At 36.2% G+C, this 13,423-nt stretch overlaps 1 protein-coding gene across 1 annotated transcript in view; it reads right to left on the minus strand.

Annotated features, from left to right (window-relative positions):
• The window catches only part of NUP205 (nucleoporin 205), a 56,316-nt gene that overhangs the window by 27,321 nt on the left and 15,572 nt on the right, over window positions 1–13,423 (minus strand). The window contains exons 10-21 of the mRNA XM_064451967.1: window positions 11,990–12,127; window positions 10,716–10,866; window positions 9,728–9,933; window positions 8,196–8,378; window positions 6,984–7,034; window positions 6,174–6,383; window positions 5,275–5,374; window positions 3,481–3,618; window positions 3,037–3,226; window positions 1,838–1,958; window positions 1,269–1,350; window positions 678–842 (exon numbers count right to left, since the gene is read on the minus strand). Of these exons, the coding sequence (XP_064308037.1) occupies window positions 678–842; window positions 1,269–1,350; window positions 1,838–1,958; window positions 3,037–3,226; window positions 3,481–3,618; window positions 5,275–5,374; window positions 6,174–6,383; window positions 6,984–7,034; window positions 8,196–8,378; window positions 9,728–9,933; window positions 10,716–10,866; window positions 11,990–12,127 (1,735 nt within the window). The remainder of the gene's footprint in view (window positions 1–677; window positions 843–1,268; window positions 1,351–1,837; window positions 1,959–3,036; window positions 3,227–3,480; window positions 3,619–5,274; window positions 5,375–6,173; window positions 6,384–6,983; window positions 7,035–8,195; window positions 8,379–9,727; window positions 9,934–10,715; window positions 10,867–11,989; window positions 12,128–13,423) is intronic.

Here is a 13,423-nt window from a genome sequence, read left to right on the forward strand (position 1 = left end):
AGGGACCTCTGGAAATCATCTTGTCCAACCCCCCTTCTTGAGCGGGCATATCTAGAGCAGGGGACACAGGACTGTGTCCAGATGGGTTTTGAATGTCTCCAGGGAAAGAGACCCCACAACCTCCCTGGAGAGCCTGTTCCACTGCTCTGTCACCCTCACAGCATGAATATACCGAGCAGTAGAATGAAAATCCACATATTCTAAAAGGATTTTTCTACAATGTTAAACAACAAAACTGTTTTTCTTCACTGTAATTGATTTTAAACAGCAGTTTGAGGAGGGACAGGATACAGTCAAGTAGTATAACTAGTTCAAAGTGACAATCTGCTTTGTAGATTCCCATGTTGTCATATGTAGGTACTTCCTGGACCATCAAATCAAATTCCTTTACTGCGGACACAACCACACTGCACAGAATAGTAAATAAATTAATGTTTCCTTTCTAAATTATCGTTTTCCCCCACAACCCTAATTTCAAGTCTGTTCCAAAATCCAACTTAAAGGATCAAATCCTGAAGCGTTTAAATGCTGCATAAAGGTATGAACATATCTTTTAAGGATTAGAAAAAGGCCTGTTTCCTTGCTCTTAATATTAAGAGGAACTGCTTCTCCCCATGAGTTTTCCAACAAATATTCTCAGAGTCGGTAACACAAATGATTAAATGCCAGATTCATACCTGGATCTTGCAGATTTGTAGTGCTGACAGGTTTCTTTAGTTCATAGCCCAAGAGATACAGAGCAAGGCTGGGAGGACTACACTCAAGAGAGGTGATAAGGAGATTCAGAATATGGATCCTTGTTTCATGATGGATTCGTGCCCGCTTCTTTTCAGGCTCCAGCTCTTGATTAAAAGAAAAAAAAAACAAAAACAAAAAAAAGATGAGGTTAATAATGAAGTGAAGAAATCCATTTAATGGAATAATCCTCAGAGCCTGCAAGTTAAAGACAAGAAAGCTACAGTATAACTTATATTAGTACAGAGGGATACAAGACCAAAATTTCATATTACTATTAATGCAGCTCTAAATAGTACATCCAGAGCATGTTAAATACTTGTCTTCTGAAAACAGCCTCAGTTTGTAGTTGGCTCATCATACTGTGAACATATCTTAACAAGACATCGGTGCTTTTCTTTCTGTTAAAGGCCCAATTCTACAGAAAACACAGGGGTTTCCTCACTGAAAAGTTCTTTCTTCACCTCTTTCATTAATTTCATTCTATGCAAAAGACAATAGTGTAAGCCATTTTTAAGAAGCCTTTTACATACCCTCATCTGGATTAATTAATTCTTCTGCATCTTCATTGTCCAAACATTCCACAAACCCAGCCATCAGCTTCTGGCTAATACTCTGTATTCAACAACGGAAAGATGGAAATGGAGAGTATTAAAACCAATACCTTTCATAATTCCCTCCATATAAGTTGACAGAAGTTCTAGACAAAAATTATATAAGCTAGTTAATAAGCAGGAGTTAAGAGTCATAGCTGTTCTAAGCATAGGTTAGCAATTAGCCACTGAACAGGAAAAAAACCCTACTGTTGTTACATATGCTACATTATCCTCACAGGTTGAAGACTATGAAGTAAAGAAAAAGTCTCAGTATCTCAAAGAATATTGCCGTTTTCCTCCTTGCAAACATTCATGATTTTTTTTTCAATTCATGGAGTAGTTGCTTTTCACAATGCCACAGTAAAAAGACTTTTTAGACATAGATATAAGACAAAATATAGTTTTAATGTATTTGATCTAGAAACCTATCCTTTAAAGTAACATTATAGAGCACTGGTATTTCCCTACCAGTTTGTCTTTCCAGATCCAAAGAAACTGGCACTTACCTGATCATGTGTGAAATCACCAACTAGCTTTATCTGGATGTTGGAATTACAAGAAATACAGCACAAAATCTTGGCGCTTTCAAAAGCCAGTTCAGGATTGCTGTTTCCATGATAAAGATACCTTCAAAAATACAAGATTATTGTAATGAAATTGTGGAAAATTTTATTATTTCAAGATGGTAATGCGCAGATGAAAAATTAAACAACATTTAGAATTAAAACCTTTACAAATCAAACTACATGAGAAAACGTTAAAGCTACAAATAAAATTTTACTCCACATGAAACAACACTCGTCCATCAAAAGGAAGTTAGTAGGCTGAGTAGGGATGATAATCTCTCCTGGAATTTTTACCATTCTTTTTATCCAAAAATCTACTTCAAACACTGCAGGCTAAGTTAAAACAACTGGTCACAGGCTCACAAAAAAGAAACATGGAGAAAACACCTTCAGATCACACAGAAATGAGTGTCACTGAAGACTAAAACTAGCTAAAATCAACTACTGCATGTACCCAAAATAAGCAAGATAAAAAAAAAAATAAAAGGATCTTAAAAGGTATGCTTTTTTAAACTACTTGTTGACTATTGTTATGTGAAAAAAAGTAATCTAAGTGAAAGACAAACATCTAAAGAAAGAGTTCAATTTTTCAGTCCATTCCATGTCAGAATATCACTGGTTTTTTATGCATCCAATTCTACTATTCATCAATGCTGGTTTGTCTGTAAAGTTGTTATAAAATCAAACAGCAACAGAAGGTGTCAGTGGGAAGTGGAAATCCTAGTTTCACATTTGAAACACAGTTTCAGATTACTAGCCTGATACTTTTAATAGAGTAATAGACAATACCGTGAAACATATAAGTGGCCAATAGCAACCAAATGAAGTTTTACTCTTACACTCTGTGACAACCAAAGTTTTGGGAAACTGAATATTATATGCAAGGGAATCACTGCACATAAGACAACCAGGAAGAAATCATGAGGGGAGTAAAAAAATCAGAAGGAGAAACTATAAATGCAGATCCCAATCTTGGCACTAGACAATTCACACCTGTGAAGGCATCTCCCCCATCAAAAAAAAATTTCAGAGATGCTCTGTGCAAAGAGAAACATTGGCTGGTAAAATTAATGAAAGGACCAGGATCCAAACATTCCTGTGCCTCCAAAGCTCCTCCCTTCTCAGTACTTTTCACGTACCTAGCAATATTCACCACATGGTCTGCCTTTTTAGTGCGAGGATTGATTCCTTGAAGCAGCTGCTCCAGTGGCGTGACAATAAGAGAAAGGTGGCTCTCCCGCAACAGATCCATAAAAAGATTCTCTTTCTGTAGGGTTAAGTTTAGAAGAGCAAGGCAATACTCTACAGCTTTCTCTAAATGCTTCTTCCCTGCAGTGCACAAACAACAAAGAACCAAAATAAAAACAAAGGAGCAGTTAAATAGGCTACATTCATAAACCTCATTCATTAAGCCTTGAACCAAGAAAGAACTTGTCAGCTGTTTACTACTAAGAAAATTACCCCCAAAACACATTTTTATATCCAAGAGAAACAACATCAAGTTGAAGATATGCAATGTCAGCTTTAAATCCTACTTAGTATGCATTTTAACTTCACATGAAAAATAAATTCTAGGCACATACCAGGAAATGGAGCATAAGTATCAAGCTGCTTAACCCCTTCTTCCAGCAAACTAAGGGACAGTTCCAGCATCGGGGACTCATTCAGTAGGTGATACATCAAATTGAATCCAGGTGGTTTATATGCTATTATTTCTTCTCCTAAAGAGAGGAGGGGGAAAAAATTAACATCTAATAGAAAAGACTTCCATTACTCAAGCTAGCCTGAGCTACAAAAGATAACAGTCCCTGTTGTTGTAAGCAACGTCTAAATAGATGAAACATGCTGCATACAAAGTTGTCAGAGGTTTTTTACACATAAGCCATTCAGGTAATTTTAAAAGTTTGGGAAGAGTAGTAATGGCAATTACCATTATTTTTCTATATCTAATAGCACAATTTCAACTTTAACCAGTTAGGCTTCCTCTAGATAGATCTGACCTTGGACTCAAATAAATGCTAGGACTTCATAGCATGTTGGAGATATATTAAATGGTGTTGCAAGACTGGAGAGTAACTGGAAAAGGTTTACATGCCCCTAAACCTGCATGAAAACCCTGGATGAGGGATGAGGGAAAACGCATTTCCAGAAATCAAAGCTGAGAAGGTCCACTGAACCCCTGAAGCTCATGATGTACAGACACTTGCATGTCTGTTGCAACAATGTATGCAAAAATGAACTACTAGCCTAAAACTCAAAGACCCTCAAAAAACCAATAAAAGTCAAGACTAATGTTTCTGGTTTATCTAGTCTCCTAGTAAACTATGGCGGATAAAAGCAGGAGAGCAGTGAGTATCTTTTTTAATATGCAAGTGAGAATGAGGGTGCAGTTTCTTTTGGCATCAGCTTGAACTCCCTTCTCCTTCCATTCATTCCGTGTCTGTGCTGCCCCCTAACATCTCAGTAGACATGTGATGCCACTGTGGAGCCACACACTGAATCAGTTCAAGAAAGGGATCTAGTAAAAAAAGATCATGTTTAACCCATTTCTCCAATATATCATGCAATCCACAAATAATCATACAAGCTGAAGGACTAGCTAGGGACAGGATGAGCTAACAGAAATTGCTCAAGCCAGCTAAGCTGCCATGAAATGTTTGTCAAAGCACAGGGCACAGAGGCCTCCCAGACGGAGGAGAGCTCACTGGAGAGGTTTGTCTTAAAGTTCTTGTTCACTTAAGAAGGGGTTCTTACAGCTCTCTACTGCTACAAGCAAGTCTACAGGCATCAGGCTGGCATTCAATGTTAAGAAACTTTGTATTAAAAAAAATCTGCAGCCCAAATAAGCCTTAGATTTCCCATAACGAGGCAACTGCCATCTACTTTGGCCTTCTAAAAGAATTTTGTCCAGAATTAAATTACCTCAGATAATAATTCTCCTGCTACTGACTGCTCTGAATAAATATCTATAATATTTGTGTCACAAGACATATCAAATACACTGACACCTTTAAATTAACCCTATGAATAGTGGTGATTTTGATATAGACCAAAGAAATCCAGAGGAACAAGCCCAAAAGCAAGGTATTTTTTAAATGTCAAATCCTGCTCTTTAATCTACTCAGCAATGCAAGAGAGACAGAAGTCATCCTCCTAGTAGAGCTAAGGAAGTAGGAAACAGGGTACATGAAGCCCTACTGAATCAGCAACATCGCTCCTGATAGTACACGGACATTTTTTGAACATCTTCCTATCTTAAAGCCTTGGTCTAGCTTTCTACCAGCTTGCTTGCAATATTAAACAAGATCACGAAACACAGGCAAGACAGCAAAGCAAGTTACAATTCTGTTTGTCAGTGAACAAATGAACAAGTTAACCTTGTAACTCCACATATTGGTCCACAAAGTCTTCAAGTTGAGGTTCATAGTCCCGCAGCAATTTGTAAAACACTTCCAGAACTACCTCAGCTACTTCCCACTGTAGATAACCATAAAATGAAGAAAAAGTCGTACACAGAATAAGATTTTTACTGCAGCAACAAGACCAGTATGACAAAGGATAAAACAGGCAGTGCAGTGATGGATCAGAAGTATGGTATGACTACCTAATTCTGAAATACTATCCAACAACACTTATAACTCATCATGTCAAATAATTTGAAAGGACAAGCTTTTTCTGAAGTAAAAAGGAACACTGAAATAGATTTATTGCCTATTTTAGGCTCTATTATACAATATACACATTAGTATATTGAAACTACAAGCAATAAAGAGTTTAATAGGTATACAGCTAGTAACAGATCATTAACAGCTTCCAGGATGCAGTTTAGCATGTGCTTTCATCCAGAAGGATCATAAAGGAAACTCAAATTCCTGGATTCAGCAAGTCAGAAATACTCTCTAAAGTAACAACGAGGAAAGGACAATCTGACTTGTACATTTGGGCATGTGATGTTCAGAAGTCATTAGCCATGTAGTAGAGGTCCAGATTCACGTATAGCAAACAACATTAGCAATAATATAACTTCTTCTGTTTTTTTAAAAAAGATACTTTATACAGGCTCCTTAGAAATAGTTCATAGATCCTGATGACCTGTGGGTTGAAAAATCACCTGTTCACAGAATCAAAACAGTATCAACTGCTTCGGGTTCCCTCTGCCGCATGAAACTTGCACAACTTCTCAAACAGATCTAAGCTACATCAACATTGCCAAATCATTTTAACTACATCCTTTTAAAAAAAAAAAAAAAAAGATATTTTCAAACAAAAACATTACTTTTTCCGCAGCTCTCCGGTAAGCTCTGGTACGGAATCGGAGAAACACAGCATCCCTGAGGAACTGGAGATAGGGATCAAAGCCTGGTGGGCGGAGACCTGCTCCCAGATTAGAGGGGAATGAACTCTCCACTAGTGTGCTGATGAGTCGACAAAAGGCACGGGTTAAAGGATATTCCTCACATCGGGACTCAATCTCATTCAGTTCAACCTTCCCAAGAGGCCAGCAAAAACAGAAGGAGAAAAATCAAATATTTTGAGATAGGAAGAAACACATGAGAACAAATAATTTAAGGGCATCATCTGTAAATTACTTTACAGCAAATTGGCTTTGCTGCACTTTTGTCCACAGTGCACCACAAACAAAGCAGAAGCAGTGAAGCAACAGTACTGTCATTTCAGTTCAGCAATACTCTTCATTCAGTTCTGAGGTACTAGAAGATATGCCTCAACATTTACATACTTTGCTTTTATTTACCACTTTTATTAGAAAAGAAGTGAGCTGTACTAAGATGTAACAAAAGCAAGGTCAATTTAGGAAAACAGGAAAATCTTACTAAGAAGTGCTCGTAAGGAATTTGAGGGTTTAGATGCTGCTCTGTTACTAGTGCAAAGGTACACTAGACTCATAAATGGATAAAATTTCCAGAAATTACAAGCAGGCCTGAGAGTAAATTAAGAAGCAGTGAAATGACAGTGCCAATTGCAAGGGTTTCACGTGGACACAGCAGCAGATGCAGCCTCTGCAAGTGCTTCCCAGATTCATATGGAGATGGTCACAGAGGCTGTTTAGGTACAAAGAAACCCTTACCTCAATACCAATTGCTTGTCTCTGGCCTGGACTTCTCACAGTTTGTAATATCTTCAAAACAGAAACAGAAATGAAAACAGGCAAACAATACATTTCACATAATGGAAGTGTATTTCCATTGTTTCTATCAGGGCTAAAAGGTACTCATCACTTTTTAGCTGTAAGAAGAGGTTTCCTAAATCCTCCTAAAAGGTAAAAAGCTCAGATTTTTCTGTCTGAAAGGCTGGATTATACGTTGTACACTTGTATGCTTCTAGCTTTACATCCTCAAAGACCTGCATCATGTTTAATGTTAAATGAAGCAAAGAACAGAAACACTTTCACATTAATGATTGTCTTGTATTGGCTAGGGGAAAGATGTTCCCCTTGTTATCTCTTACAAAAGTATATTTCAAGAAATATCATAAATTAGAAAGCAAAGGTGGTGAGCATTTAAAATACTACTGTTGGAAGACGTCATTATTGTCAGGGTCTTTTTATTAGTAATTAATAATAAGCCAGCAGTTGCAGTTCAAATGCCTCAAGTTCTTCCAAACAAAACAGCAATTAGCCTGAATCATAATACACACTATAAAATAAACCCGCCACATTACGATTTTTGAACCAACAATAATCAAGAGCATTTTCCTTCGATATTCATCTTCCTTAGGATTCATATTTAATTTTTTTCTCTGAAATCAAGACAGAAGGGGAAAACATTTTTAATAGGTAAGGCTTTTAACATGTATCTGACATTTGCCATCTAAAGTGAAAGTTGGCAACAATATCCTGTAAATTATAATTAACTTCCTCTGAAAATTAAATACCTGAAAGTGAAGCTTTTTAGTCAGTCCCTTCCTTCTAGGAGCACCACTCACACTGGAAGAATATTACACACCAAAAAAAACCCCAAAAGCCCCAAACAGAAAAATATGTAATCTGCAGAACATTTATTACTCATGACAAACACTGTGGAAAAATACTATTGAAAACACAGGGCTGTCTGTTAGAAAACCTGTATTTATGTAAAATAAGCACAGCCAATGATATCTCTGTGGCATAAAACCATACTGTCATTTTCAAAATAATTTCAAAGTAAGAACTTCACTAAGTGAAAAAAATTATATTCAACAATGGCCACAAGAAAATTGAGGAAATGCAATACTGCAAATACACTGGGAATTTCAACAGACTGGGACGCTATAGTTCTAAGCTCTGAAAATCCTAAAATACCTGTGTGTATTCCAGGGATTGCCAGAGTGAAGCAGCTATTTCAGGAGACTTTCCAAAAGCAGTAAGGGTTTCCAATAGCTCCGCTTTCAAAATAGGAGGAATGCTGCACTGCAGAAGTCCTAGAATGACCACTACTGGTGTCCACTGAGGGTGCTCACAAAGAGCCAAGCGAGCATTCTCGCTCTGCGGAGTTCAACAGAAAACAAAGCTGCAGATTATTACTTTGAAGATTATTCATGTCTTACAACCTCTAACTCACAGTTTAGCATAAACAACTCTGCTTCATACTTGAAGCTATACGAAACAGAGGAATGGCAGACTGTTCCAAAGCAAATAATTTTAATTAAACAAAAAGCCCAATTTAATGACTCACGACTACTAAAATTGTGCCTATCCATACAGAATAATTATGTGCATAATATAAGCTTCTTATAACAACCCCAATTTTTTTTTCCACATTCATGGTATTAGTCTTAAATAAGTTTAAGTACTTACACTCTAGACACTTCCTCAAGCACTGTTAGGAGGAGTTTATCAATATTTCTATAATGACCTTAAACTGCATTTGGACATTTGCTAGGAACTTACATGAATTTGTTTAAGTCTAAGAGCAGGGTCATCACCAGTGTAAGCTCATTTGAGACTCTCAGAAGAACCACTGGACAGGAACAAGCCTCTAGCCTCATCAAATGATAATTCCCTGCATCTTCAAATCAAATTTACTTCTTCCCAGGTTATAGTTTGATGATGCCAGGAAATACTAGTTTTAAGAGTTCTTTTTACCCCATGCTTATCTAGTGCTGACACAACACCTCACATAGGAACACCCCATTATCACCAACACCATGATGATTTTAAAAAGCCTAAATAGTTTCACTGATCTGTCTCCTGTTTGTGTCAGCAAAATCAAGGGCATCTCACTACACCATAGAATTTTTAGGCTGCAGAGTCTGGTGAGTACTGCAGAACTGAATTCCACTCTATCCAGAATTACCCAGACAATTCACAATATCAAATCTGCATTGCACATTTATTATCTCTGAATACTCTTACAGTCAATTCATGGCACATTTCACACTATTGGCTTGGGGACATTTTAAATCGAACTCTGGAGGCAAGTTTCACAGTTGGTCTGTTTCCTTGCCAGATTTCTACCATTTCCTTTTAAAGTCACCTATTATTTTTGCCTTTTCAAACTCATAATTAAAAGCAAACAACTTTCCTACTCTGTAGTTACTTCTTCTGAAAGACATCTCCATGACACCTAAGTGTCAGGAAAGCAAGAAAATCAGTAACACCAGCAACACAGGAAAATGTGTCACCTCTTCCTGCTTCACCTGGACTGCGTGTGTGGTCATAACACTTACTCCTGATGCTTCCCATAGTTTTCATGCTCACTAATCAAATGACAGCAACTGCTAGATATATTTGCCCTACGTACCTTTTTGGTCAAGTGAATTTCACAGCTGAATGATTATGATTTGCAAGAAAAAATAATGTATTAAGAACAAAAACAATAAAAGGTTACTTACCCAATTTACTATAACAGTGGTCAGCTGTAAAAAGGCAATTAATCCATCCTGTTCTTTCTGTGTGATTCCTCGGAGAGGCAGGTGACGATACTGGACACTGTCTGCACTTGGCAAGTCTTTCCTTAAGTGCTCATGATAAAGCATCAGAGAGTGGAAGAAATGCTCCCAGGAGACAGGGCTGCCACCTGCTCCTTGGATGTTTTCCGCTAGAAAAATGACAAACAGGTGACAAGATTTTCTTTCTACTCTTTCACAGGGTGACAAGCAGGGTGGTTAAATTTAAAAGGAAATTTTTCTTATCTAGAGGAAAAAATAAAGTTCAAAGTAAAGCTATTGTTTCTGAAATTAGTGGTTCTGGTTTGAGTTTTTTTGTTGTCGAGGCTTTTTTGTTTTCTTTTTTAATAGAGACAGAAAGGTGCTAATATGAAAAGCCCATACAAGTAAGTTTTCCATTTTATGAATCAGAATATTTGCAGCATTGTATATCTTCAATGTAGGGTTTTCTTTCCGATTTGATCAACACAGAATTAATGTAAAACACAGGAATGACCAGCATCTCTTATTTTGTGAAAGTGCTATTATATTACTCGTATCAAAAAAATTCTAACAGAACAAAGTGCTTCTGAAAAAAGTCAGCCCAGGAAAGACAACTATATTTACAAAATATACAACTTAACTTTAAGACACTACTCATTTTGTATTTTACAATACGCAATATTGATACTCTGCATCTCTTACAGTGTTAAGACACCGCTTTTAAAAACAATGCATTATTTCATTATCTGAATTACTTGCTAAGGTGCTCATTTAATTATCTAATCAGTCTTTTTTTTGTTTTGTTTTACAGATTACACTTTCAAGGGAAACCTTCCAATTTTATCATTATACTAATAATGAAATGTTAGAAGTGTGAAGCCATAATTCATCTTGAATCTTTGTACTTTTCTAAAGAAAGAGTTGAGAAAGAGCTGAAGCGTTACTTTCTTACCATGACTACTGCCATTGACTTTTAGCAAACTAAAGCAGTAATGAGCACACTGAGGCCCGCTAGCCAGTCCTCGCAGCATTTTCAAGTATGGGATGTAAATTGTGGAAGGAAGTAGATCTCCCATTTGTCTAACAAACTTTGACAAGACAACCTAGAACAAATAAAGATCAGTGTTTAAAAGAAAAAAATTAGAGTTGAGTATTTTAAGAAAACAATAGGCAGCCAAAGTCAGAGAACAGATTCTAATGTAATCAGGGAGGAGTAGAGCGGTGGAATCACAACTCAAAAAAAAAAATTAAAAAAAAATCCATTATAGACTGGCTTATTCAGTTTCCCTGAAGGTGATAAACATGTTTCAAAGAAGAAATAAAGAAAATAAAATAATTCATGCTATTGCAAAGTATACTAACTTTCTCATTCTGCATTTCTAGTGATAAAATTTACTTCAGCTCACAAATGCTGCACAGCAGTATTATTAACACATCCTACAGCACAAGTTAAGTGATATTGGGGAATAATTCACTATGCTTGTCATATCCCTGCATAGTAACTCACACACACAATTGTTCCTACCAGGGTCATCTTAGGGTGCCTGCAGATTGCACCAGGCATTAACTTAAGTTGCCTTTATTCTGGCTGGGTCATGGGATGCGTCCCACATGTCTTCTACTAGGTTTTGCCTAACACTGCGCAGTCCTTCAAGAAGCACTGGAGGCTGGCAGCATCCCAGGTACCTAAAGAGTTTCGGAACACCTGCTTCATCTGCTGAGATTGCTTCTTCATTCTAATTTTAAGTTCTGCCTCTCATGGGCTATAACATTTGGGCTTTAAATAACTGCAATATTCTTACGGATTTTTACCCCCCAAAATAACATCAACTACAGTTAATAAAGATTTTTTTATAGTTAAGGAATTTAACTTCTCAGCTACACCAAAAAGGTATGTAGAGGTCAGACAGAAAACACAAGAGCACTGTTATCAGACTTCATTTAGCAACTGCAACAAAATCAGACCTAAACAAAATTTTCAAAGGGGTTTGTTAGGACTTGTTCTTACTAAGTTTATTGACAACCACGAATGACTTGCAGTAGCTCGTTTTTGAGCAAGTAACAATAACACGTCATGCGCAGCAGGACAGATGCAGATAAGCCACTGATAAAAGAGAATGTCATCTTAGAGACTAGCTGTAATAAGGAAACCAAAAGCTTTGTTGCCTGTTTTTTTATTACTTTGATTTCAAGTTACTAGTAATTACTCTAGAAAATTTCAATAACCTGGCGCTGAGGGGGTCGTTGATGAGCTACTCCAAGGTAGGATCCCATGATGGTAGATGTCTGCAAAGGCTCTGATGGACACCAGTATTCAAGGGCAAGTTCCAGATTAAAGGGGTCTTTCCTATACAGTTCAGCAATCTATCAGAGAAAGAAAGATGTTAGAAACAAAAAGAAAATATCACCTATATAAAGAAAAGATTATTACTTCAACCATAACACTACTTCTAGAAAAGCTAAACACATCAGAGAGGCAAAGCATCCTACAGTTGGTGTTCCATTTCTTAAAACTCTCTGAAAATGATAGCTTCTAAATAGTGATATCAGAACATATGACAGCCAGGGAAATTAAAAAATGCACACATAAGTTAAACTTCCATAACATTCTACCTAATTATTACAGATTAAATGACTGCTAAGAAAACAGTTTCACTTCTCCTTAAATAACAATTTGCTTAGTTAGCCAGTATCAGGATTAGAAATCTTATCTGTTATTGGAACGTACAAATTTCTCAGAGTACATTTTCATATCCAGTTCTTCAATTAGGTTTACTATATATCTCAGAGCTACTTAAGAAGGCGTTTCACTATAAATTTTCCTGTTACATCCTGTTATGTCCTGTTGTGTTCTATAACCTAAAGGACTACCTTTGGAAAAGACAAGTAATCCCTATATTAAAGACTGCTATATTGAAAATTGCTCACTTGCATATTTTCATGCTAAATAAGGGGAAATATACAAGTTTTTAACTTATTCATGAACAGAAAATATAAATGCACTGGTTCAATATGCAAATCTTTTCCGCTGTGGGGTTTTTTTTGCTTAATAACTAATTTTTATATAAATATTTAAGTTTTCTTTCACTTCTATATTATTTCAATTTCTTTCTTTTATTAAAAAAATATGACAGAAACAGAAAGATCTTTTTTTTTAAAAATGTATGCATGTGGTCAAAATTCTACTGAAATTAGGGAATTTGTAATTCCAGCAGCCTCAGTGGGCTCACCTTGCCTAGCCAGCTCTACAGCAAATACAAAAGTCTTCCAAAATTCTCATTACAAATATATCAACACATGAAAACTATTTAAAAAATTCAATCCTTTTATCAGAATAATTGTCAATAGTGGGGGAAAAACCCTAAAACTTAATTATAGTTTACCCACAGTAAACAGGGAGAAATTTGAAGACTTACAGAAACATAAAACATTGTATAAACATTAAAGTCTAGATACACAAAGGTATCCCATGCATTTAGCCAGATCTCAACTCCAGTGATAGCCCGTAGTCTCAAAATTCCTATTTCTAAGTTATGTTAAAATAAGATGGCTTAAGATAATAGGTATGTTAAGATAATCTTATTAAAATTTAAATTTTAGATATTTAAATGTTTTGTAAAATAACTTCAGCTCAATAATTCTTCAAACATAAGAAACAAT

The sequence above is a fragment of the Phalacrocorax carbo genome, chromosome 1 (genome assembly GCF_963921805.1).
Source record: "Phalacrocorax carbo chromosome 1, bPhaCar2.1, whole genome shotgun sequence".
Classification (NCBI taxonomy): domain Eukaryota; kingdom Metazoa; phylum Chordata; class Aves; order Suliformes; family Phalacrocoracidae; genus Phalacrocorax; species Phalacrocorax carbo.